Source organism: Sceloporus occidentalis, unplaced genomic scaffold, assembly GCF_023333645.1.
Source record: "Sceloporus occidentalis isolate IW3139 unplaced genomic scaffold, rSceOcc1.0.p SCAF_1, whole genome shotgun sequence".
NCBI classification, from domain to species: Eukaryota; Metazoa; Chordata; class Lepidosauria; order Squamata; family Phrynosomatidae; genus Sceloporus; species Sceloporus occidentalis.
In genome coordinates, this window is record NW_028316981.1 from 23,989,704 (window position 1) to 24,017,598 (window position 27,895).

The following is a 27,895-nucleotide window of genomic DNA, read 5'->3' on the forward strand; positions in this document are numbered from 1 at the left end:
TTGTTTTACATCTGGACGAGTTTTCTTCATTTCTCATTCATACTTAAACATGGGAACATCTTTAATCTGCCAGTTCATATGCACATGTGAGCAAGAACATGGTGACAACAGGGGTCTTACAAACACCTGCCCAGCTGTTATACTATAGTGGGCCCTTGGTATCTGCTGGGGTTTGGTTCCAGGCCCACCCATGGATGCCAGCATTTAACCACTGCACCACCAGAGCTCCCTAACAGTTTCCCACTTAATAATTAATAATCAATTGATACTGTGAATCCAATCACTTTAGTTTTAAAATGTAATTATATTGGCTTGCTCTCATTAGAAACATTATAACTTGATTTTGTTAGTTCCTGTCACTCTGAAAATTGTAGCAGGACAAACTAGCCTGGGTGTCCATTAAGACAGTATCCCAAACTTTTATGGGACTTTTAAAAAACCATTATATCCTCCTTGTCCATTCCTTAAAATTCAGATCCCTCCCTTCATTCTTTTCCCCAGAAATACTGTAAAAAAATCCATTGTGGAGTACAGTGTGCCCACGCCGTACGCGGGTGCACTATACGGGGCTTTCAACATTTGCTGAAGCTGCGTGGCAAAATGGAGAATAGCGTGCACGTCTATGGTGCAGGCACATGGCCGCACTTGCGAGCTCAAGACCCATAATACGCGGTGGGGCTCAAGCATATTCACTTTTTGCCTTACTGGGGGAGTGGTGGTGTTCCGGAACAGATCACCTTCAAAAGGTAAGGGCCCACTGTATTTTCTTTGAGAACAATAAGTCAAGGTATTACTGTATTTACTCCCCCAAATTATTTATTAAAATGATGTAATAGAAAGATTTTAATCTATATACAGAACTGCAATTCCTGCTCAGTTTTATTTCCTGAGTTCTTAAGATGGGAATGAGTGTTTTATGTCTTCTTGACACTATGGAGGATTAAAAGAGACAAAATAATTGTCTTATAATTTGTGATTTTTATTGATGCTATTTTTGCCTGCAGCCCATAAACTGGTAACACTAAAGAGGTCTCTTACAGTTCAATTATTCCTTACAGTTTACAGGAACTTGTAGCTCCATTTCTAGCAACAAACAAAATTAAAGTAGATTTCTTTGTAATTACTGTCTGAATAAAATACGATTACAATATTTTGATAATTGATAATTTTATGCCAAACCAAACTAGTCATAAAATATTTTATGTCCCTAAAGTAATAACAAAATGACTTTCCATATGTATAGGATACTAATATTACATTTTAATTTTTTCTGAAAACATCATTTTTTCCAAACAACAACAACTTTTTATATTTCTTACAACAAAGCATCAAAACCTTTGGAAACGTTACACATCTATCTCTGAATAAGCTCTATGTGTAAACTCTGACACATTGCACCTTCTTGGTAATAACTGAAACCAAAGTCTCTATCTAAAAAAAAACCAACAACAGCCAGACATTAACCAAAAACAACAACATTTATTTTGTTTGAACAAAATGTACAAAGGTGCTCAAACTAATGTCTTCCATGACATGAGCCTGGAAATCCTTCCCACTGCCAAGAATCCAAGGGAGGTAAATTATTCTCTTGTCACCAGGCCACCCCTTCAAGTCTGCTACTTCTTACCAGACTTCTTAATCCCACCTCCACCTGCAACAGAAGAGAGACCGCTATCAGCCTAGGTTAAGAAAGAGCATTAACAAGGATTAACATGCAACATTGGAGGCAAAACCTAGCATCCCAACTCTGATGGCATGCTTTTCTTTTTTTAGGATTCAGCATAAGCTTCTTAACTTTTAAAACACTACACGTCACTTCTTTTCACCATCCTGTTCAGGACCTGCATTCTAGGAATTCTAGGCTTCTCCTTTGGCTTGGCATCATTTTTTAACTTTCTGCTCTATACTCTTGAAATTGCCTCCCTCAACATCCACAGACTGCTTCTTCCATTAATATCTTTAAATCTCAATTAAAAACGTTGTTTTCCAAAGCTTTTGGAATTTGATTTTAAAACTGTTTTATAATACTGTCTGCTCTGATTATATGTATTTGTCAGTTTTTCTTTATATTAAACCACACTGGCTTTTGTATTTCTATCTGGGTAATTTGTTTACAATTATATTCCATTAGTTGGACATTTGTATTACCCCTTCCTTCCGGCATGCATGTATATTCACAGCTTAAATACCCTAAAGACACCTGATGCCTGATCTTGGAAACTAAGTAGGATCAGCCCTGGTTAGCACTTGGATGGGAGACCGCCAATGAATACCAAGTGCTGTAGTGTTTCAGAGGAAGGAACTTGCAAAACCATTGTTGAGAATTCCTTGCCTAAGAAAACCCTATGAAATTCATGGAGCCACCCTAAGTCAACAGATGACTTGGAGGCACACATGCATACATATATATATACTGTATACCCTTCCCATTTGTGGGATTCAGTTCTGTTTCCTCCACCACAGATAGGGAAAATGTGGGAGCCCAAGCCCATATTAATCAATGAGGTGAATGTATCCAGGGCAGCATAGCTGTGCTACCATTGATTAAAATGGGGCGATCTGCAGGAGTTCTAATATGCAAACGGTTAGCCCACCAATATAGCGGGTCCACTGTATATGTATTAGATTGTTGTGCCTTTAGCAGAGTTGACTGCTTTCCATTCTTGTTGTTTACTTTGTAAAGCACCATATATATTGTGGACTAATTCTCCTCACCTGATCTATAAACAGGGATAGAATCAAGTCATGAGGCAGTCTGAAAAAACTTGTATGAGTCCACTATGCATTAACATCAAAGTAGTACAGAAAGCTCTCCTAGACATTTCTCTCATTCACATTTAATCTCCAGTCCTTTCTACTTAATTAGGACTTGGCAACTACTATTCAAGTTCTGGTAACCTCAATACTTTACTAGTTAACATGCTTTACACTGGATAAGTCTGAAAATTTGTTGGAGGCCTGTTTCTTTGTAGGAATGTATCAAAGGCAAAGTATTACACTCCAACATCTCTATTGGCTCCAACATCTCTATTGGCGTCTTATTGCCACTTAGATGCCTTCAAGAAGGCTCTTAAGACAGATCTCTTCCGGCAGGCCTACCCACCCGAATTTTTATAAAGAATCTAAGAAAAATCCCACTCTTGCTGTAATTGTGCACTTTAGATAATGTTTTTATTGTTTTAAATTGCATTTTTGAGTGATGTATTGTTTTATTGTATGTAATCTAGATGTAACTGCTGTTTTATGGTTGTAATCCTGCCTCAATCCATCGGGAGAGGTGGCAAATATAAATAAAATTTATTATTATTATTACTGTTGTTGTCTTCCATGCATAAACTGAGGTCCTGATCTACCATATCCTTAACTTCTTGAGCCCTAAATACCATAACAATTGATTTTGTATGTTCACAAAATCAACTAAGGGCACCTTCTGGACCATACTATCAGTGTACCAACTCCAACTTCTGCAATTTCCTTTTCTCTACAGCAGGAATGGCAATGAATGTATTGTACAGGACACACACAGTCCTTCCACCTAATTTTGTTGGATACTACTGAAAATTTTGTGCCCCAGGGTCAGTTTTAAAAAACTGACTTTTCCCCCCTACAGCAAGAAATGTGGAGCAAACACACCTTGTTTTTAAAGAGAATTGTGATTCTCAAAGCACAATTCTCCTTTAGGGATGGAAAAAATATTGGAAAAATGGTTGACAAATATTTTTCTTGGTCAACAGGAGAAGAAACAGACAAGAAGAATCCTTGTTCAACAAGAATCTTATTCTGTGCAAAATGCCTACATGGGTTTTTTTTTTTTTTTGGGGGGGGGGGTTGCATGCAATATTTTTTGCACTGAAACCATTATTTCTGCACATAAAAATACTGTTTTCTGTGCTAAAACACCACAGGTTAATTTTGTGCAGAGCAAATCCCAAAATGCAAGCAAAAACTAGTTTTTTAAGACTCTCCCACACTGGGAAGAATTTTTTTGGCTGCCTCTAAGAACAAAATTAGTGACAAATTATACTCTTACATGGTGCACACTGTGCATATTTAACTGGCATTGTATCTGCACTGCAGAAATAATCCAGTTTGACACTGCTTTAACTGACATGGCTCAGTGGTATGGGCCACAGAATTCTGACAGAGAAGGTGCATTATCTCAAAAAACTACAAATCCCAGAATCCCATAGCATTGAGCCATGGCAGTTAAAGCAGTGTCAAACTGCATTTTTTCTGCAGTGCAGATGCACCCTGGGAATGTGTAGCAACGGAGTGGAGTGTGTCTCTCTCAGTGAATTCCAGAGAGGAGAAATTGGCCCTTGAATCCTTCAAAGTTGTCCATCTCTGTCCTAGGGGTCTGTCAAAGGTCCAAGCATTTTTATTTCCAACAAAGAAGAAAAATCTTCACCTTTTGACCATCATTAATTGGACAGCAAGCCAACATAGTGCAGTGTTTTGATTGTTGGACAAGGATTCTGGGAAATCAGGGTTCAAATCCCAGCTCAGCCATGGAAACCCACTGAGTGACCTTGAGGAAGGCACACTCTCTCAAGCTTCAGTGGAAGGCACTGGTAAGCCTCCTCTGACAAACCTTGTCAAGAAAACCCCATGACAGGGTTGCCTGAGGGCCACCATATATTAGAAATGACTTGAAAGCACACAACAATGACCAGGATTCAGCTGCTTCAGGAACCCCAACAACGTATCCAGCGTAATGCTCTCTGGCCCATAAAACTAATCCCTTTCTACAAATCTCTAATAACACTGGAAAAGCTATACTATGAGGTAAGGATAGCTGAGAATTTCATTCAATTTGTTGTTGTTGTTGTTTGGGGGGGGGGGAGTTGCATGAACTTTCCCAACTTTGCAAATTTCTTTAGAAACTTGAACCACAATGTGATAACTAACACAGTTGCCCATTCAAACACAAAGGTCTGAACATTTTGCACTTAAAATATCTGGCTTGGTGCTGCTCAGTTAAGATCCCCCCCAAAAAAACTTTCTGACAAGTTCTACATCTTAAACAACTATTGGTATTGGCCAAATTACACATTCACTATAAACTGCCTCTTCAAAACCAAACAGCAGCTGGGTTAGAGGCAAACAAGAGATTCTGAACAGGAAATTTGTGCAGGATCAAATCCAGAGCTGGAATACATTGCAAATCAGGACCTTGCAGATGCACTATTTTCAAAATGAAACTGGCTAGGCATGCTTTTCAAAACATTTCTTAGTGTGATGTGTGATATGGTCTTTTAATTCAGCACAAACTAGAAGCCCTATTTTCCTAACTGAAACTTGAGCTCCCCATCTGTTTCAACATTACAGTCTTCATGGGACCGAGGTAATTCTTCGTTTGTATGACGCTTAAGAGGAAACCACATACTGAGGGGGCCCTTGCCAGCAGCTTTTGCCTTCAGCTCTTCCAATTTCTTCTGCTCCTCCTTCTGTTTTTGCTTGAAAGCAACGTCTTCCTGTTGGGAGATTAGCAACAATAAACTCAAATTAGTACTACAGTTCTACTATGACTACTACTACTACAATTCCAGTATTACTACTGTTACAACAAAACACCGGCAAAATAAACCATTTATTTTTTGAGAGACAGAGAGAGAAGGATGTGGAAATGTAAGAGATGATGCCACACCTATTGTATTATCCCATAGCTTACACGTTGTAAACCGCTTAGGGAGTGCTTAAGTGCACTGATAAGTGGTATAGAAATGTACCTGCTATTGCTATACTAAAGATGTCAGAGCAGTTAATTGTTACAACCAAACACCAGCAGATTAAACCATTTCTTTTGCAGGAGAGAGAGAGTGAAGGGTGTGAAAATGCTTTCAGTAAAAGGCTGTAAGCATAAACTGTCAACAGTATAGTCAAGGCAGAGTAGGAGATAATGCCCACACATATTGTACCATCGCACATTAGTCACAGCAGAGCGGTTAACTGGGGCCCATGGTGCTAAGCTTAGCTTGCTTTGTTCACTGACAGCCCTCTTCCCAAACCACACAGCAACATCCCACTGCTCTTCTATAGGTTTTTCCTCCATCCCACCTCATCCATTTCCTTCGACTGCTTCTTGGGCTGCTTCAAGGGCTTCTTCTTTCCACCTGGAGAAGGAGAAGAAAAACGATAAATGGTTGTTAACTGTCCCTGACTTCCCCAGGACTCCCTGTCTTCCACTGCTCTGTTTAAGTTTTGCAGACTCATGCCCATGACCTCCCCGACTGAGGGGCGCAACAGACCGGTACTTTGTGCCAGCCTGGACGTGCGGTAAGGGCTGAACATCCACATGCTCACAGGCCTTACCGTGCTGCCCAGCTGCCATTATGGCGTGCGCACATCCACATGGCATGCGCCATGACACACGCAGCGCTCAGCGCCCAAATGGTGCTGGACAGAAGGGGCATCATCATGGCACAACTATGATGCCCTTTGTGGGGTGCGAGAAGAAGCTGGCTAATGGTGACTTCCTTTTGCGTCCTGTGGAGGCCGGATCACTGCCGAGGCATGTGGCTGTTGCGGCAAGGATCCAGGGCAAAAAGGGGCAGCTGCAGGGCCCCCATCTGTAGAGGCCCTACAGAGCATGGAATATGTAGTCCAAGACAATGGAGGGTATGGGATACATAGTCCTAGACAATGGAGGGTATGGGATACATAGTCCTAGACAATGGAGGGTATGGGATACATAGTCCCAGACAATGGAGGGTATGGGATACATAGTCCTAGACAATGGAGGGTATGGGATACATAGTCCTAGACAATGGAGGGTATGGGATACATAGTCCCAGACAATGGAGGGTATGGGATACATAGTCCCAGACAATGGGGAGTATGGGGTATGTAGTCCAAAGGCTCCATGCAGGTCGAGGCCACCACGATTTGTTGCTCGTCCTGCCTGCCTGCCTGCCTCCCCGCCTTAAGAGAGGCTCTCCTGCATCTACCAAGGGCCCTTCTCCCTCCGCCATCCATCCATTCAGGGGTCCCTTTACCTTCCCGGCCCGACATGTTGCTCCCACTCCCGACAGAGAGAGAGAGACGCAAGACAACCGACGCCCCCTCGAACCCGGGAGGAAGGAGGAGGAACACAGCGCCAACGGACAGACAGACAGGCAGCCCTAGATCGTCACTTCCGCCCGGAGTTGAGCCGACGCGCCTGTGGCGACGGAAGAGGAAGCAGCGACCCAGCAACTGTAGAGACGCCAAGCTTAGAGTGCCATGCGATAGGGCACTTCCGGGAACATTTAAACTCCACTCTCAAGGCTGCAACCACACTGGAGGAATAACCCGGTTTGGCACCGCTTTAAGTGTCTTGGCTCAAGCCTATGGAATTCTGGGAGTTGGAGTTTGTTGTGGGCCCAGAGGGGAGCGGAGCGGAGCCAAGATGACTGGACTGAGGCTGTCGTACTTTGGCCACATCATGAGGAGGAGGCACAACTCACTGGAAAAAATAATGGTAGGACAGGTGGAGGGAAGCAGAAAGAGAGGACGGCTGCATGCTAGAAAATGGATGGACTCTATTAAGGAGGTCATGGATATGAATTTGCAGGACTTGAGCAGAGCAGTGGAGCATAAGGAGTCTTGGTGATGCCTCATCTACAGGGTCTCCATGGGCCGGGATTGACTCAAGGATGGATAACAACAACAAAGTGGGAAATGACTTGAAGGCAAGCAAAGGACACACACACACACACTCATAGCCCAATGCTCAAACTGCTGCTGGTCTCAGTGTAGTAATGCCTTCAGCGTATGACTCTAACTTTTTCCTATCTCTATGTGAGTCAGGGCAGTGTAACCCTCCACAGAGCGCTTCCGCCCGGAGTTGGTGATGCCTTCCGGCTGGGCTTTGCAACAGCACGTGACCCAGAGGAGAACTAGCAGCAGACTATAGAGTGAGTGGAAGGGTTTGTTTGCGGGTAGAAGGGAGGGAGGGAGGGGGCGAGAGATGTATGAAGGGAGGGAGAGAACAATGGAGGGAGCACAATGCGAGTATCTTGCAGCTCCCCCAAACTCCTGGCTGAATGGAAGGAGCATTTCCATCACTAGTTATCATACATTTGAGTGTGTGTGTGTTATTTATTTCAATATATGTGCATTTCCATTATTGTTTATTTAAATATGTGTGTATCTGTATATATATATTTGCATTCTATCTCAAAACAAAGTGTCCATCAGTGGAGCAGTTTTTTGAGCTCAGGAAGACAACTCCCTTTTATCAATCTGTTCTCATCAGAAGCCTTGCAGCTGCATAATGGAATCTCCCCAGGAGTCTTCAAGGGCAGCCTCATGTACTACAGGAGTGGAATTTGGAGATTACTAATTGTAGCAGAAGCAGTGTGGCGTAGTGGTTTGAGCGCTGGGCTACAGCTCTGGAGATCAGGGTTCGAGTCCCCCATGGAACATAAAAACCCACTTGCGACCTTGGGCAAGAAGTCACACTCTCTCAGCCTCAGAGGATGGCAATGCAAACCCTCTCTGAAGAAACTTGCCAAGAAAATCCTATGACAGGTTCGCTTTAGGGCCTCTGTAAGTAAAAAATGGCTTGGAGGCACACAACAACAACAAATTGTAGGTAACAACACCCAGGCTATCTTGATCAAGGTGCGGCCACATGTGCTAAATCATCTTAAAGGAGTGAAAGGAGTTTTTTTGGTCCTCCATGTCACTCCAGCATCTAAAGTGAGGGCCAAATGTAAGAAGATTCCCAAGCTCTAGACTTGGTCTTCAGAGAGAAGTGCAACTCCATGTAAAAGGTACAAACAAAAATCCATCAGTGATACCTTTATTGGCCAACCGAAGGGCACAATACACTTGTTGCAAGCTTTCACAGCTCCATGGGCTTCTTCATCAGGCAAGATGTTACAAACCAAACAGGAAGGAAAAACACTGGCATGAGTGTTTTTTAATTCTTTTTCTGTGTAATTGTTGGTTTTAGTGGAATGTTTTTATTGTATTTTGATATATGTTGTTAACCGCCCTGATGTATGAAGGGCGGTATATAAATAAACTTTTTATTATTATTATTATTATTATTATTATTATTAAAAGACAAGTATATTGTGCGCTTTGGTTGGCCAATAAAGGTATCATTGATGGATTTTTGTTTGTATTTGTTAAATGGCCAAAACAGCTACCCTTGAATGTTTTCTCCATGTAAACGAACTCAACATCACCAGTACTGTACCTCTATCTTATTGGGATGTCTTACATGTATTTAGCTCCCATTCTTCTCATTTATTTTTTTAAACTTTATTCTGAAATTTAATAGAAGAAACAACAAGCTTGTAACCTGCATGCTGATGATCCCAAATGCTCGGAGCACTTTAATGTAAATGGTCCATAACACACTGCGGAAATAATCCAGTTTGAGACTGCTTTGACTGCCCTGGCTCAATGCTAGGGAATCCTGAGAATTGTAGTTTATTGTGTCACCAGAGCTCTCTGACAGAGGAGGCTAAATGTCTCATAAAACTACAGTTCCCAGGACTCCCAAGCATTGAGCCAGGGCAGTTAAAGCAGTGTCAGACTGGATTATTTCTGCAGTGTGTTTTGGACCAATGTTAAATTCCATGGGAAAGGGAAGCAGGAGAGCCATTGTGCAAAGCACTTCTTCCTTTCATCATCTGGATCTGGTCAACCAAGTATGAATGGAAACGCTAGAGTAGCATATCCCATGATCTCTGTTTCTGATAACCAGCCCTGAAAGATCCCATGGTCAGTTGTACCAAGAGCCACTGAAAGACCCAAGAGAATTAGTATGTCACAATCTGGATCCAGAATGCCAGATGGAAATGCTTCTAGAAATGGGAGTGTTGTCCCTCTTTATCCACAGATTCAACTATCCACAGCTTGAAAGTATTCAAAAAAATATAACTTCTAAAAAGCAAATCTTGATTTTGCCATTTCATATAAGGGACACTATTTTATACTATGCCATTGTATTTAATGGGACTTGAACATCCACAGGTATCCATGGAGTATCCTGGAACCAAACCCCAAAAGCCCACTGGGTTGAAGTGGTCTGATGTGTAACTTACATTGTAGACAGGATGAAATATGGAGAAACAGAATGGTTTCCAGTCAGCAAGAGAGTCAAGGCAAGGCTGCATTTCAACACTTTGTCTGTTTAATTTATATGCAGAATATATAATAGAGAAAGCATGATTAGATTTAGAGGAAGGAGGCATAAAAATTGGGGGAAGGAACACCAGCAATTTAAGATATGTTGATAACACCACATTGTTCGTGCATATTAGGCTTCAAGTTGCCTGTTGACTTACAGCAACTCCATGAATTCCAAAGGGTTTTCTTAAGCAAGGAATATTCAGGAGTGGCTTTGCCAGGTCCTTCGTCTGAAATATAGCCTATGTCACCTGGTATTCATTGGCGGTCTCCCATCCAAGTACTAACCAGGGCTGACCCTGCTTAAATTGCAAGATTAGATGGGATCTGGTGCCTTTGGGGTATTTAGCCATATTGCCAATAGAAAATATCAAAGACTTAGAGCAGCTACTGAGGAAGGTTAAGGATGACAGTGAAAAAGCAGAGTTTCAATTGAGCATTAAGAAAGTAAAAATAAATGACCACAGATGATTTACATATCTTAAAGGAGGATTATAATGACATTGAAATAGATTTTGTATATCGTGGTTCTGTCATAAATTAATATGGAGATTATAGTCAAGAAATTAAAAGAACACGTAAGATTCGGAATGGCAGCCACGAAGAAGCTTGATAAAGTCCTCAGTTATAAAGAAAGATTATGAAAAATACTGAAATGAGAATAATCCATGCCATATTATTTCTGATTTCTGTACATGGTTGAGGAAGCTGGACAATGAATAAACCGACAGGAAAAACAATCTAATATTATTGGAGGGAAGTTCTATGGATAATATAGACCAACAAAAAAATAAATAAATAGATGGGTAAGAGAGCAAATCAAGCCTGAATTCTATGTAGAAGTCAAAATGACTACATTGAGGCTGTTGCACTTTGATCACAACATAAGACAACAAAATTAATTAAAAAAAACAATAATGCTGTGGAAGGTAGAAGGCATTAGGAAAAGGGAAGATTTGATTCAATCAAGGAAGCCAAGACCTTGAGTATGCAAGACCTGAGCAGAGCTGTTAATATCACAATTTCCTAGAAGTTCCTCAGGTTGCCATAAATTCAAACCAACACAGTGGCACGTAACAACAGCAACAATACAATCTGTGCAACCCAAGACTTTCTGCACTTGAAATTCCACCAAACTACCCTGCATCTGAATGGAAGTTTATAATCCCATTGATAACAAACATTTTTTTTAGTTCAAAGGGAGGGTTAATTTAGGAGTGGCATCACATTTGCTTTCCCCTGGTGCCACTTTATTACATGAATCTCATGGCCTCAAGTAGTCATCCCTGTCTTGGAAGCCATTGTAGGATCAGAAGAGAAGGAGGCTTCAAGAACTGAGGCTTTCCCCCCATACATATGACTGGATACCCTTACCAGCGAAAGGCTATGGTTGTTGAAATTCTACAAACATCATGGTTCAAGTTCAGGTTATGTGATGCAGAGCACAAGGACAGTTTAACTGCTGGATCAGGATTTGGATTTGACAAGTCAGACATTAGACAGTCGTGTGGTCTTTGTTCTTGAGACTAGCATGAAGTAAATCATTTTAGGAAGGCCTAAACAAGTGGATACCTGTATAGATTTGGGCAAAATTGTTAAGAGAAAGTGTCACAGCATGAAAGGCCTTCTCCCACATCCTCACACATTGTATTGCTCCCGCTAGTGGAATCCAAAGGAGGAACCCTCTGGAGAACTCAACCAAGTCTGTATAAGGAGAAGTACTCAAAGTATCAAGTTCCCATTCATTGAGGGCTTTAAATATCACCAGCACTTTGAATTCAGACCAGTGGTATATTGGCAACCAGTTGATGTTCTGCTCATTAATTTAGCAGTGGCATTACAGTTGCCTAACTGGAAAGCTAAGCAGTACAGGAATAAGGGTTTCCAGATTCTCCCTGTCATATTCCTTTGATTCATGTAGTCTAGTTGGAACTAAAAGTTGGATATACTGTGTACACTCATGTTTAATTTCAAAAAAATCAACCCAAATAACCTGGCTTGACTTATCTGTACTGTACCTTAACTCTTATCAAAAAAAGGAACCATCCGCTTCTCTGAGTAGAGTGGCAAAACATAAGACCTTAGTTCATCCTGGGAAAACTTTTTAAAAAGCATCAAACCCCCCCCCCCCCCCCGCTCTCCCTGCCTTAGTGCTGCTTCTGGATGTTTTTATTGCCTTGATGAGAAATGGGAGGCAGTAGTTACCTCCTCATCCATCTAGCCTTTAGGGTTAGCACAAACAATTCTGCCTGCTAGAATTTTGTAAGTCCTTTGGCATTGGACCCATACAGACAGGTCAAAATAAAGCTGCTTCGGGTCACTTTGGAGGTATGCTGTTTAAATGACACATGCATCTTAAGAGGCCAGAAGCTGCACCAAAGCTGCGCTCCCATCCTTAGTACTGGAGCGTGGCTTTGGTGCGGCTTCTGGCCTCTTAGGATGCATGCATCATTTAAACAGCATACCTCCAAAGTGACCCGAAGCAGCTTTATTTTGGCCTGTCTGTATGGGCTCATTGTTTTCTTTGGATCCTTTGTTACGTGTCCCTAAGTTTTACCCTTGACTTATCCATATCAAAATCCATAATTTTGGTCCCTAAACCTGCCCTTAACTTAGACACACCCTTTCAGGCCGGGGATGGGGCATGTGTTGCTCTCTAGATGTTGTTGTATTGTAACCCCATGTTTGCTCATCACTGTACTTTAACTTAGGCTCACTAGAGATGTGGTCCAAAAACTTCTGATTTCTCCAGCTTTGCTTTAGGTGATTATTTGGACATTTTGCATTTTGTAGAATCCTTTCTTCCCTTTGATCCATGCAAGGCTTGTTGTGGATCTGTGTAATCTATGTGCTTGTCCTGGAACTGAGAATGACAAATATTACAAATTAATTTTAAAATTAGATATTCCCAAGGTTGTGGTGTTTTTAAATATATTGAATTTTTTGTCTTTGTCCTTGTGTCCTTGCAGGTCTTTTGCACAATGTCTGCTGTCTACCTTTAGGCTTGATGAAGTGTCCTTTGTTTTTCTTCATTGTGTGTGGTCCACAACATGCAACACCACAGTTTGCTAGCTCTGAGGGGTCACAAAATGCACCAGCTTATAGTGAGGACATACTGTTCTCCAGCCTCCAAAAAGCCTGAGGCTACCGCAGCAATGGAAATAGCTACAAATTTTCTTCGCCGCCTGTCTGAAGCAGGGAAGGTTTTGGGAAGAAACTCACTTCAGAGAATCTCTGCAGTCAGCAGAAGCTGGTGGGACAAATATGAAGAATTTGTTGGACTCAACGAAGTCCGAGAAGCTCAAGGGAACGTGACTGAGGTAAGAAAGGTTTGGCTAGAATATACAGGTTGAATTTCCCTTATCCAGAATTCAGAAATCTGAAATACTCCAAAAGCCAGAACTCTTTTCATGGATGGCTGAAATGGTGACGCCTTTGCTTTCTGATGGTTCAGTGTACACAAACTTTGTTTTATGCAGAAAATTATTTAAAATATTGTATAAAATTATCTCCGGGCTGTGTGTATAAGGTATCTATGAAACATACATGAATTTTGTGTTTAGACATGGATCCCATCTCCAAGATCTCTCATTATGAATGTATATGCAAATACCTACATATGCGAATACAAAATATGCAAATTCCAAAATCCAAACAAATTCAAAATCTAAAACAATTCTGGTCCCAAGTGTTTTGGATAAGGAATACCCAACCTGTATCTGAAAGAATGCCTTCTTTGTACAGGCCTGTTGGGTTATTAAGCTTGTCCATGCAGTTTCTCTTGAAGATCCCTGAAAATACATGTAGTTGAACCAAGAAGAAAGCCGTTTCATTGTTTCAGATTTTGGAACACCCTATAGACCAATGTATAAATGCCGTGCTGCCAGAGCGCCACAAAGCTGCCCACCATGTAGTCAGGCGGGCGGCATCCGAATGAGTGGCTTTTAAAAGCCACGTTCTGACGCCACCCCCAAGCAGATACAAAGGCGGGGGTCTGTTTCACCCCTTTGTTAAGTATATTAATTCTGGTGGAAGTATTTCTTACTGTTTGTGCCTTTGATTGCTATCTAAACCCTTGCTGCTCTTAATTTTATTAAAATTTTTGTGCTATTTTTATTTCTTTTACTGGATTATTAACCACCTTGGTCTTTCCAAGGAAAAGAACGTGGGAAAGACAAGACAATAATGTAAACAAACATATGCGTTTTAAAAACTGATCTGCTATTCCCACTCCTCCTCTCCTAGGGTCAGATGGGTAATAGCTGTTGTAAATAGAAATGATCTAATTGAAGCAGAATATACTGTCAGATATTTAAATTGCAAACTGTTTCCATCCCAGGCTGAGAAACGGTTTATGGTTGCTCGTGGGATTGTACGAGAAGCTCGTGAAACTTGGGAGGCCCAGCAGCTCAAACTGAAGGAAATTCGAGATCGTTTAGACCGGGTTTCGAGAGATGATTCTCAGTACCTGGAGCTGGCAACTTTGGAGCACAGGTTATTGCAGGTCAGGTTGATTTTCAAATTGTTTTCCCTGGACAAATCCATCTTCATAATTCCTAGCTGAAATGCACTTTGCTAAATTGAGAATTAAAATGTTCTTTACAGATCCCAAAGCTTTGTCCCTCTTTTATATAGCATTCATTGGATTTTTCCTTTTCCTGTAGTAGCTACTGCCTCACTCCTCTGTTATGTGTCTCATACCCTTTGAAATCCATCTGAGGTGGTATCTATCACCATACCTTGTAGTGAATTCTGAGCAAATTCATAAAAGAAGTAATAATTCAAACTGTAATGCTACTTGACAGTAATTTATCTGAAACATATGTTAAGCTAATGGGCCTATAATGACCTGGCTCTCAATAATGGGGATTGTGTTGATTTATCATCCAGTCTGGTTTGGGAGAAGGCCAATTTTACTGACAAATTTGCATATTTTAATGTGGTGATTGGCAATTCCACAACTTTAACTACTTCAAGAAATCTTGTTTGGATACCATTCAGATCGAGGAACATGTTTATTTTTAACCTGGCTCCTAGCTGCATGGCTGAGTACTTCACCTCACTTCTGTTTGATTCAATAATTCATGTGATTTTCCTTTAAAATAAATTCTGACACAGTTCTGACATAGGTAGATTTTTGTCATCTTTCCTAAGCAAAGACTTATATAAATATTCTCCTCCTCCTCCTCCTCCTCCTCCTCCTCCTCCTCCTCCTCCTCCTCCTCCTCTTCTTTGTTTATATCCAACATTTCCCCCCAAAATTGGATCTTAAGGTGACTTACAAAATAAAACAATCACCATAAACTTAAAAATATACAAAAAGTCAATATTAAAATAGAATTAAACTATTGACAAGATCAAACAAATTAAAACATACACTAGAAATGATTTTAAAAAACAGTTAAAATAGTTTGAAGGACAGTAGAATTTAAAACAAGGCAGCACCTTCTTAAAGCCCTTTCCTTAAAACAACTTCAGTTCTCAAAGCCTGTTGGAATAAATAAAGGCTTTGCCAAAAGAAGGATTGCAATGAGAAATCAGTCTAACTTTGATAACAAACAAAACCAACAGCGTCATTTATATACCACTTCATACTGAACTAACAGTGTCTAAGCGGTTTACAACTGTAAGCTAACTGTTCCCAACAAGCTGGGTACTCATTTTAGCGGCCTCGGAAGGATGCAAGCCTGATGGACTTATTTGTCTATTTTAGCAGTCCATGGTATTCTCAGAACTCTTCTCCAGCACCACATGTCAAATTAGTTGATTTTTTTTTCTGTCAGCTTTCTTCACTGTCCAGCTTTCACTACCATATATAGAAATGGGAAACACAATGACACGGGCTATCCTAACTTTACACTTCAGGATCTTGTTAGTTCCTTCATAACTGCCCTTCCAAGTCCTAGTCTTCTTCTGATTTTTGCTTTGCATTGTACCCAGAAATATATCGTCAGCCAGTGGAGCTGCTGGAGTAGGGGATTATGATACCCATAATTATTGTATGATGCAAAGAATTTACAGATCATCTTGGCAATGTCCCTGTATTCTTTTAGCAATTTTTTTGTCATCTGATGGTCCCACTGCCTACTTGGCTGATTTCCTGCTCATGATGTATTTAACAAATTTATTATTCTTTATCTTAATACTATTAGCAGTGCTCCTCAAATTATCATTATTTTTGTTACTATTTTCTGGTTCCCATGCCTTGCCTTCTGCCAACTCGCCATTCCTCCAGAAGAAAACTTTTTCTTTTTAAAGGGATTTTTAGTGGGCCTGACATTCCTTTTATTCCCAAAGAATGTTTGTTTAATTTTGTTGATGCGGGGAGCAAGAGGAGAGGGAAAGCTTGAACAAAATCTTTTCATCCATTTATGCCCTGTGGCAGAGTGAAAGAATGCAGTGCTGTTAACTTCTCTTTCTTCTTTTATGCACACATAATTCCAGGATGAGCTGCTCTTTACATCATAGTTGATGACTGGCCAGGACTTGCTCTACAGGTTGGGTTACATAACAGCTTTTCACTATAAATACACACATGCCATCATAATTATCAAGACATTTAATCTCTCCTAAAAGAGCCTGAGTGGTGTGTCTTTAGAGTCCTTAGTTGACTTAATGCAGGAGTGGGTAAAGCACAGCCCTCTAGATATTGCTGGACTAAAACCGCATCATCCTTTGTCTGCATGAGGATGCAGGGGTGAGGGCTGCACTCCCAAAAGCATCTGGAGGGTTCTACCTCACCTGCCTCTCAACTATGAAGAACTCTGCTGGATGAGAGCAAGGGCTCTACTTAGTCTAGTATCATGTTGGAATAGATTCCGCTTAGTCCAGAGATTGAGATTTGCTTCTAGGCCTTGGCATGATGGAGCTGTGCCTGCCTCTTCTCTATCTATCTATCTGTCTCCCCGCAGCCAGAGCAGGTGGGATGGAGTGATTATTACCTCAGTTGTTGTTACCACCTATTTGCAAGCCAACCTCGACTTGTGGTGACTCTGTGGATGAGACATCTCCAAGCTCCCCTCGCTTCCACTGCTCTGCTCAGGTCTTGTAGATTCAGGTCCTATACCTGAGTCTACCCATCCGACATGCAATCTTCCTCTCTTTTTACTGCCCTCTACTTTTCCCGGCATTATTGTCTTTTCCAATTATTCATGTCTTCTCATGATGTAGCCAAAGTACGACAGCCTCAATTTAATCATCTTGCCTTCTAAGCAGAGCTTAGGCTTGATCTTTTTGGCTGTTCATCCTCAGCACTGTTTTCCAACACCACATCTCACATGAGTTGATTTTCTTCTTATCCGCTTTCTTCGCTGTCCAGCTCTCACATCTATAGATGGTGATGGGGAATACAATAGATTGGATGATTCTAACTTTAGTGCTCATTTGTATATCTTTACACTTTAGTATTCTATCGTATTTTTTCATGGTTGCCCTTCCCACTCCTAATCTTCTTATTTCTTGACTATGCTCTCCGCCCTGATCAATGTTTGATCCAAAGTATGAGAAATTTTTATCTTTCCTCATTGTCTAGGTTGAATTTATGTAAATCCTCTGTGGTCATTATTTTTGTTTTCTTTTAATAACAAGCCTGCCTTTGCACTTTCTTCCTTATTAGCTAGTGATTATTACTTCAGCTTGTGGCAATGGATTCTAGAGCTTTGCATTGTTTGAAGAGGTATTTCTGGGATGTGCTTTCCTAGAAATAATTTCACTACTTATATTTCCAAGGAATAGCTGTGTCACTCTGCTTGAGGCTAAGGACATTACCACACAAGCCCTGTTCTCACCGCAATCACACTTGTTAAAGAAAATGAGATTATACATGTTTGTCAGCAGCCATTATTCCATGTTTTCGCAATACTATAACTGGGGCTGTTTCTGCCATCACGCTCTTTTCAATCAGGCTGTTTGGGAATAGTGAGGGGGAGAGGGAGAAGAGGGGACATTAACATAATGTGAGTGCCAATATTTCGAATGCCTCAGCAGTGATGTTTTGTACCTGAGGATTAGTGCGATTGTGAACTCATTGACAGGTTTTCCCCGTTAATTAAAAGGGATGCCCCAACCGTGCTTTGAACCGTACTACGGGTCAGAGGCGCCATGTGATAAGTATAATCGAAGCCTATTCTAATAGTGGTTTAAAAGCAGCATGTGATAAAGTCCTGAAACAGAAGTGGGAGGAGGCAGAGCAGGGATCTAGCAACACCTTTGGACTGAAACATATATTTCCGCCTAATCCCAGTCCACTGCTATCTGATATATTTCAGTAACTGTAAGCAAAAGCTTATGCTGAAATACTTCAGTTAGTTTGAAAGGTGCTGCAAGATTCCCCCTCCTCTCTTCCTTTGGCACTTACTGTTGACAGTGTAGACCCCCTGCCACTTTAGTCTTCTGAAAACCTGAAATAAAATCCAAAGTACACTTATGTGGGAGCAGCCTGTGTAACTGTGCAAGTGCTTTCTAATTTTCTGCTCAGTGAACAACCCTATTCACCACAGTTGAAGTGCCTCACATCTTAGGGGCCACAATACACATCCTTGTCCTTGTTTTTTCTCCTTGCAGTCTTCCCCATCAGAAGTGAAACACTTCAGTGCCTAGCCTCCCACATATTGCTGTGCCACCAGACACCTCCATTTGCTCACTCTCCTCCTCAACAACATTTTACAGCATGGCTGGATTATTCAAGCTTGCAGACCCACAAGTACAGATGTCCCCAAACCCAACATACCCAAATGTGTTGGATAGCAACTTCTTTCATTCCCAGCAGCCTGGTAGGTGACTACTTTGGATGAGGATGATGGAAGATGTTGTCCAATACATCAGTGTCAGGGCTGCTGAAAGCTTCCCTTTTATTTGTGGAAAATAAACAGCACCCTTGGGGAAGGCAGAGGAACATATGAAAGAAGCAGGCACAGAGCTTTTTTGTCCCCAGGATTGTTGCTTCTTTCCTTCTATGTTCACAATCAAATCTCATCTTTCTTTCTCCCCCTCCATATGTGCTTCATGTTGGGTTAAAAAAAGAAGCTGTGCTGTATTCCCTTGGGAGAGAGTGGTCATGAGAAAAGAAGGAAGAATTGTGATCCTGGAAATCTGGTAGTTGATGTTACTCTCTGGGCAAAAGGCAGATGGAGTTCCTTCCCAGCAGCACAGATGTGTTTGCACAGGCTTTCTTCATCTGTTCCAAACAGGCATATAAGAAGCACAGATAATTTCATAAAGCACAGAGAGCTGGTGAATGAAACAGCTGGTTTTTTGGGGGTTTTTTGCTGAAAGTAAATGCTGCCATTATATGCTAAACGTAATATTGTCAGGGGAGGGCACCCTATGAATGTATTCCATTATTGATACAAATGTAAAAACTGGATGGTTCTACCTCTTTCTTGTGCTATAGTGTGCCCAAGGCTTCATCTACACTGCAGAAATAATACAGTATGACAACACTTTAACACTTTAACTGCCATGGCTGAGCAAATCTGTTGAGTAGTAGCCTTTTTCTGTTCCTACTGCCTCCCACTTCACCAAACATTATCTTTTCTAATGCCCTCCTTCATACAGTATCATTGATCAGTTGAAATTTAGAAAGGATTCATGCATGACAAAAAAATTTCTTGCTAACAAGTCATAAGTAATATTTAAGCTTAGAATACAATAAAAATACAAGTATTTTGTCATGGTTTGATCAAGGCCTCTTCTTAAAAGAATATACATGTCACAAAATGAAAAGTTTGTCAAAACCTTGAGAAAAGACACTGAGCAGGAATGTTGTAAATTGTCCACAAAATCCTTTTCAGAAGGTAGAGCACATCTAGTGTTTTTGAGTCATACATTTGAAACATATCCCTGTACAGAAAATCTTAAAATGTAAAATTGTAAGAAGGATTTGCAGGGGTTACATTGGGAAGAAAGTGTGTTTTCATACTGTTTAATACAAATGGATGAACCAGAGATAATTACAATAAAAATCTACAGGGGACAAAGTTGTACATTTCGCACAGCTTTGTGTCCATTTTGCTATGGAGCAATGTCTAAAGAAAAGGGAGTTTATACATCTAGGGATCAAGTCAAAATATGTCATGAGGATGATCATAAATCCCACTGATCTCTTTGAAATTTATAATTGAGCAACCATGTTTACCAGCAGGTTGTAAGGGCTCTTCCCTTTTAATAAAATGCTCAAACCATGATGGTGGAACTGCATGGAATTAGACTGAACTCAGGGGTAGATTTAACGGGGGTGATATGTCCTTTATATTCTATTAAAAAAACAAACCCAACATTATTTTTTGAGGATCAGATGATGATTCTTAACTATACCATGAGTGACTGTGAGAACCTTTCTAGTTACTTAAGGCATCAATGAGCATAACATTGAAAGAACCCTTCCAAAAGCCGTTCATTGAAAAAGAGGAGGTAAAACGTTTTTTAATCCTCTTTTAACTGGAAATCTTGTTGACTGAAAGCAAACCCATTCATCCTTCTCTCCAAAACATGCTCTTCAAGTATGAAATGAGTGAAATGATGACATGTCAATTAACACTTCTGCACCTCAAGAGACTTGAGGAATTAAAGAGGCCAGGGTACAAGTAGTCCTCCCCATCTTGGGGTGACCGATTTCATATTTTCTGCCAATTTGCAGTGGGTGTATTTACACTGCAGAAATAATGCAGTTTGACACCACTAAGTGTTATAGCTGCATCCTGTGGAATTCTGGAATGTGTAGTTATACAAGGTCTTTCGCTTTGTCTGCCAAAAAGGACTGGTGCTTCACAAAACTACAAATCCCAGGATTTTGTAGGATGGAGCCACGTGAGTCAAAATGGTGTCAAGTGCATTATTTTCTACATGTAGATGCATCTTGTGTTATTAGGTGAGGATCTTAGACAGCCTCTTTGTCTGGAATTAAAAGATAAAGCTAGCTGCATTCTTGTTCTGCATGGACAGAATGGTGATGGGGAAGTGCACCTCAGGTGGAGCTGGGCTTGATCTTTTCTCCAGGTTTCTTGGGACATTTGCTTACCTCTCTTTCCATAAAGCCCAGTGAGTTTTATCGTAGCCAGAGTGGGTATCAATGGCCACCAACTTGGGTGGCTTTAAAGAGGATTTAATTGAATTTGTGAAGGTTAAGTCTGTTGTCATGGAGCCATATTGACTAGGTCTCACCTCTAGGATCAGAGGCAGTATGATTCTGAAGACCATTTGCATAGCCAAGGACCAGAGAGACCCTCTCACAGCCGCAGGAGTTTACCGCATACCATGCAGCTGCGGACAAGTCTACATAGGGACCACCAAGCACAGTATGCAAACAAGAATCAAGGAACACGAGAGACACTGCAGACTGGGCCCAGCAGAAAAATCAGCAGTAGCAGAACATGCCACAAACCATCCTGGACATAAAATACTGTTTGAAAACACTGAAATCCTGGACCAAGCCAACCACTACCAGGTCAGGATGCACAGGGAAGCCATTGAAATTCACAAACATCTGGATAATTTCAACAGAAAAGAGGAAACCCTTAAAGTAAAAAGGTTTGGCTTCCAGTCCTGAGGAATAGCAAAATAAGGACTCAGCAAATGCAAATGGGAAACCACTCAGAGTCAAGGGCTTTCTCAGCAGATAATGATCACCAATTAGCAGATATTAATCCTCTTTTACATTAGCCTCCCAGCCTGAGAGCACCCATCAGCAACAGAACAATACACATGCAAATCACTCCTGCAGGCTCACATAGTATATATATAACCAACTTTTTCCAGGCAAGCATTCTCTGAAGATGCCAGCCACAGATGCAGGTAAAATGTCAGGAACAAACTCTTCTAGAACATGGCCACATAGCCTGAAAAACCCACAAAAAACTATGGGTGCCAGCCATGAAAGCCTTGGGGATTTTATGACTAGCAGAACATTTGGCCTCATTAGCCTTATTAGTCAAAATAACTGGCCACCAAAAAATAACAGCCAACAATAACAAATATGGCCTGTCCCTTTTACCTTTAGCAAGGAGTCTGAGCTGCAGAAATCTCCATGTAAAGGATGATGGCAAAAAGATAAATGTCATCACTTGTTAATGCCTGTAAATTAAGCTGTTGCTAAAAGCAGAGATGTGGAGTTGGAGAGAGAGTATGCATCTACACTATCAAAATAATGCAGTTTGACACCATTTTAAGTGCTGTAGCTCCACAGAATCATAGAATCGTAGAGTTGGAAGAGACAAGGGCCATCCTTTGGGATCCTGGGATTTGTAGTTTTGAAAGGTCTTTAGCTTTCTCTGCCAAATAATGCCGGTGCCTCACAAAACTACAAATCCTAGGATTCTGTAGGATGGAACCATCTCAGTTAAAGTGGTGTCAAATTGCATTATTTCTACAGTGTAGATGCACCCAAAGTCTGAAGCAATACTGAGTGGAAATGGGTACAAATGTAGCAATTTCAGATTATTATTATTATTATTATTATTATTATTATTATTATTATTATTCCACCTATCCTCAAGGCTCAAGAAAGATATTATAACAATATATGACAAATATATTATTTTATAATTAATAAAGTAAATATATTTAATGTTCTATCTGTTGAAGTACCCTGATACTTCCCTTGGTGATAATGAAATGCCTTGTGCTTTCATTTCACTACAGAAAAATATATATTAATGATTAATATACATTTGCTATTTATGAAGGATTTGGAGTTGGATAGTGTTTGGCTTACACACTCTGCAATCCTGATTAAAAATTGAGGAGCAGGAAATGATGGCCACCTTCACCTCATCTTTGCTTGGGGTGGTGATAAGCTGCATGCATCTATGTGGAACTTGTTAAGATCTTTCTGTTTTTTAACATGTTGGGTTTTTGTTTGTTTGTTTTAACAAGGCTTGTTGTGTTTCTTGCAGGAAGAGAAGAGGTACCGAACTACCTATCTCACTGCTGAGCAATCTGAGCGAGAAGCGTTCTCTCTTTTCTCCGCTGCTGTGCGGGAAAGCCACGAAAAAGAGCGAACAAGAGCAGAGAAAACAAAGAACTGGTCCATTATTGGCTCAGTACTGGGTGCCATAATTGGGGTGCTGGGCTCCACTTATGTCAACCGAGTTAGGCTGCAAGAGTTAAAAGTGTTAGTTTTTGAAGCACAAAAAGGACCCATAAGCCTTCAGGAAGCCATCAGAGAACAGGCCTCCAGCTATAATTCCCAGCAGAGGGATCTAAGTGACCTCATTGCCAACCTGAGGAACATCCTACAAGTTTTGACTGTGACATCACAGGAAATGGAAGGAGCTTCTGTGGCCAAAAGCAGCACAAGCGCATCACTAAAAATAGACCCTCTCCTAGTTTCCATTAAGGAGCAGCTGAGCTACTCTAAACAAATAAGCTCATTCCTTGGAAGCTTGCAACAGCAGCTTAGCAAGTTGGAAAAAAGCGTAGGACAAATCACCACTGAGGTACAGAATGTAAAGAGTATACCTCAGCCCACACCTAAGGGGGAAATATTACACAGCCCTCTGAGAGAAGGGACCAGCCAGGCCTTTGAGGCAGAGGATGTGGTGCTAGAACTGTGCAACACAGAAAGAAGGCTGGAAACACAAATGAAATGGAACTCGATCTATAGCACAGCCTTCACATGTACGGCATTCGCTGTCACCCTTCCTGTGCTATACGTCCTGCTCAAAGGAAATTAGCCAACAGCTTGGCAGAAAAATAATTTGTTAGACTAGTAAAGTAATAAAATGACATTCCCTGAGCTCTGATGGCTCCTTCTCATATTACTTTTTAAAGGCAGTTTTGTGAAATGGTACTAGGGAGGTGCATACAAATGTAGTTCAGTAAAAAGCATGATTTACACATCTGTTTTGTGTTGAATCCAGAGCTGCCTATGGAATTTGGGATTTTACCTTTTACTGATTCCTGTCTTTTGACTCTTTTCACTTTTTGGTATTGTGTGTTTTCATACCACTGGCACTCACGTTGCCTTGGAACAGGTCTTTGGAAATTGATTTTATCTACTTCATGTCCTCCAACTCAGTAGTATTGGCAGAAGTGGTTCAAAGAGCTACTAGTAAAATTTTGTGTGTAAACTTTTTAAGAAACAAAAGGAGGTACATTCAACAATTAAATGTACCAGCTAGTAAGATTGGCTGAGGGAGGAAGGGAGGGAAGAAAGAAAGAAAGAAAGAAAAAGAAAGAAAGAAAGGAAGATTAATTATTCTCTACAGGCCTTTTTACCTTTGGAGAGGGAGAGAGAGAAGCTCCCCATGCCTTCACATGTGTTTTGACTGTGCCATGGAGCCCTTTGAAGACTCATACTTTTGACGTGAAGTCACCAAGGAAATTTTTCAGGAGAGTGTTAACATGTATACTCATGCTATACCTTACACTCTGGCCTGAATCCCATTGGTTACTTCCACCTGGATAGATATTGAATTGAACAGACATTCAGTTGTTGGATGGCGAATCAACATGTAGGTGAATCAGTTCATCTACTCTAGATGGGGCTATTGTAGGGTTCAAGTTTCCAGGCTCTCCTTTAGGGGTATGAAACTTGCAGTCAAATCCAGACCTCATAAATCCAGTCCCCATGGTGGGTGGGCAAATAGAAAAGAGGGTTCCTGTAACTTAAATGGTTATATAAAAGAGGGTATTTCAGTAGGGAAAGCTTGTCATGCAGAACATGCCATATTGAAAAGAAGATTAGACTCATAGGCCCCATACAGACAGGCCAAAATAAAGCTGCTTCAAGTCACTTTGGAGGTATGCTGTTTAAATGATGCGTGTGTCCTAAGGGTGTGGAAGTTGCACCAAAGCTGCACTCCAGTCCTTAGAACTGGATCGTGCCTTTGGCATGGCTTCCAGCCTCTTCGGATGCATGCATCATTTAAACAGCATACGTCCAAAGTGACCTGAAGCAGCTTTATTTTGGCCTGTCTGTATGGGGCCATAGAATCACAGAGTTGGAAGAGACCACAAGCGCCATCCTGTCCAACCACCTGCCATGCAGGAAGACACAATAAAAGCCTCTCCTGCCAGGAGGCCATCCAGCCTCTGTTTAAAGGAAGAGACTCCACCACACTTTGAGGCAGTTTGTTCTACTGTCAAATAGCTCTCACTGTCAGGAACAATTACTGGAAAAAGTCAAGGAAGAAAGTACAAAGGCAGGTTTACAGTTGAAGATTAAGAAAACAAAGATATGTGACCACCCATGATTTTAACTCATACAGTGGGCACTCCCCTTATGCACTCCCCCGCATAAGGGAAAATCTGCGTATGCTTGTATCCCATTGGAAACAATGGGGCACGTGCGCTCCGTTTTTTCTCCCCGCGCGGCTTCCGCTTATGCTGGAAGCCACATACAGTGTACCTGGGTCTGGCACAGGCACACTGTATTATCCAATTAAGACATTGCAATAGTTCAAGATTTTCCATACCTTGGCTCAGTCATTAATCAGAATGGAGACTGTAGTCAAGAAAGCAGAAGAAGACTATGGCGTTTATCAAATGGGGTTTTACCAGCTCAGATCCAGGGTGACTGTGAATCCAACGATGCAGATTCATGTTACAACATTAATGTATTATCACACCTAGTTCCTTTCAATGGGATCTCCTTGCGTGGCGCTTCCGCGGTGCTTCCGGAGCGAATCCTTACGGGCTCATTTTGGAGAATTCGCTAAAAAAGTGAGTTCACAGGATTCGCATTCAAGCTTGCTTCGAATTCACTGCAAATTGGTCTGGTGTGGAATGCAACTTTGCTTGTGCTCTGGTACACCACTGCAAAACCCCGGGTTGCAAGTTTCCCATGATGCCATGCTGCAATTTTGCCCTATTTGCTTCCAGTGCTCCCCCCTGAATGAATGCATTCACGTTTTAACGTGGACAGGAGACATGCTAGCGAGAAGGGGGGAGATTGGGGGAGAGAGAAAGGGAAAAGAGGGAGCAAAGAGAGTGGGGTTAGTAAAGTTTCTAAAGGACTCTTTGGGGGTGGAGGGCAGGATGTCCTCCAAAGTGGGGCCAAGGTGGAGGCAGGAGCATCACACACAGCCCTGATCCCACTCCCAGACCCTCAGGGATGTTTTAAGTTGGACGATCCCCTTCCCCAAAAAGTCACTTTTGCTGACCACGGAGAGCAGGGGTGTCCTCTCCATAAAAGTGGAGGACGTTCAAGAAAAAACAGAAGACATGACCCAATGAAAGGATTATTTCCCAGCAGAGGCTAGCATTCACATGAAACTGGAAAGGGATGGAGGGTAGATTTAAATCCAGATGACAGATGTGAAGAAAATGAAACATGAGGCTGGAGGGAGAGATGGAACTCCCAGAATTCCATAGCCTCAAGCCAAGGACCCCACAACAAACTCCAACTCCAATAATAATAATAATAATAATAATAATAATTTATTGTTTTATAGCTCTCTGGCAGAGAAGGCTCAATGTCTCAGGACACTACAGTTCCCAGAATTACATAGCACTGAGCCGGGAAAGTTAAAGTGGAGTTAAAGCAGTGTGGATGCAACTTAAGAGAAGGCAACTGTTACAAAGGGAAGGAGAGATGTAGATGAAAAAGATGAGGAGAATGACAACAGGATAGATATCGATGTGCCTGAAATGGATGGGGGCTCTGACACGGAGGACCCCTTTGAATTTGGCTTCCAGGAATGGGAAAATAGAAGGCAGGAAGAAAGGTGAAGCTGTCATTCACGTGAAAGTGGAGCCAGGCTCCCTTCTTCACCCCGAAAGTGCAAAGGTTCAGGATGCGTACAGACCCCCACTGAGCATGCGCAAGGATTCCAATTCGAATTGTTGAATCCGCATGGTATGCACCGGTGTGGAAATACAATTTGCACCCACTCCGCTTTGCATGAATCTGCATCACATGATTTGCCTTGGATTCGATTCCCCCTCGATTCAGAAGGGCAACGGAAGGGCAACCAGGTGTAATAGAACATTCACGTTATGACTTGAATCCACATCATCAGACCCGCAGCCACCCAGATCTGAGCTTCAATAACCTCCATGTGATGAATGCCTATGACCTGGAAGGGCAGCTATGAAAGAAGTAGATTCTCAAATGTAAAAATATACAGTTGGCCGTTCCAGAGCAGCTGCCCACCCACCCACCTCGCAAAATGGAGGCTTCCGCACATTCAAGCCTTATAGGTTTGAATGGGGCATGCACCATAGAAAATAACAGAGGTCACCCCTCTATGGATATTTGAGGACACGAATCTCCAATCCGTGAGTTAGGAAGGGTGACTATATAATTAAATATCAAAGAGAGAATTATACATGCCATAGTATTTTTGATTTTATGGTTGTGAAAGCTAAACAGTGAAGAAAAATGACAGTAAGATGAACACATTTGATATGTGATGGAGAAGATACCATGGACTACTCAAAAGACAAATCTGGGAGCCAATCAAGTCTACACTCTCACTAGATGCCAAAACAATTAAAACCATGAGATTACATTAGAAAATATGATAATGTGCAGTAAAGTGAAAAGCAGTAGAGAAAGAGGAAAACCACATTAACATATGAATTAATTCAATCAAGGGAGGCAAAACCTTGAGTTTAGAAGAACTGAGCAGGACTGTTGATGATCTGAAATTCTTGGAGGTCTCATAGAGTCATCCTTAGTCCAAGATGAGGGCAGCAAATAACAACATAAGCTTGTCATGCAAGGTGCACCTACTGAAACTCTGTCTTCTCTACAGCTATAAAAGGCACAGGTGAACCTGTCCTCTTTTGCTTCTGGCCACCTCAGTCCCAAGGGCTTCTCGTCTGTCCT

At 41.3% G+C, this 27,895-nt stretch overlaps 1 protein-coding gene and 1 long non-coding RNA gene across 2 annotated transcripts; one reads left to right on the forward strand and one right to left on the reverse strand.

Moving 5' to 3' along the window:
• Nucleotides 1–1,459: 1,459 nt before the first annotated feature.
• Nucleotides 1,460–7,145, reverse strand: LOC149321213 (uncharacterized). The gene is made up of 4 exons (XR_016280628.1): nucleotides 6,996–7,145; nucleotides 6,058–6,113; nucleotides 5,387–5,474; nucleotides 1,460–1,651 (listed from the first exon to the last, which is right to left on the reverse strand). It is a non-coding gene; the product is annotated as an uncharacterized LOC149321213 (long non-coding RNA).
• Nucleotides 7,146–7,851: 706 nt separating this feature from the next.
• On the forward strand, nucleotides 7,852–23,849 carry CCDC51 (coiled-coil domain containing 51). The gene is made up of 4 exons (XM_089517472.1): nucleotides 7,852–7,895; nucleotides 13,095–13,445; nucleotides 14,465–14,629; nucleotides 23,016–23,849. The coding sequence occupies exons 2-4, from the start codon at nucleotides 13,176–13,178 to the stop codon at nucleotides 23,793–23,795; spliced, it is 1,215 nt and encodes a 404-aa protein (XP_089373598.1). The 5' UTR covers nucleotides 7,852–7,895; nucleotides 13,095–13,175; the 3' UTR covers nucleotides 23,796–23,849.
• Nucleotides 23,850–27,895: the final 4,046 nt, after the last annotated feature.

Bases quoted from the DNA above. Each gene is read 5' to 3' on its own strand.
- CCDC51 (XM_089517472.1), top strand. From the start codon at position 13,176: ATGCAACACCACAGTTTGCTAGCTCTGAGGGGTCACAAAATGCACCAG. The intron at 13,446-14,464 runs GTAAGAAAGGTT...TTTCCATCCCAG, and splicing joins CTCAAGGGAACGTGACTGAG to GCTGAGAAACGGTTTATGGT. The intron at 14,630-23,015 runs GTCAGGTTGATT...TGTTTCTTGCAG, and splicing joins TGGAGCACAGGTTATTGCAG to GAAGAGAAGAGGTACCGAAC.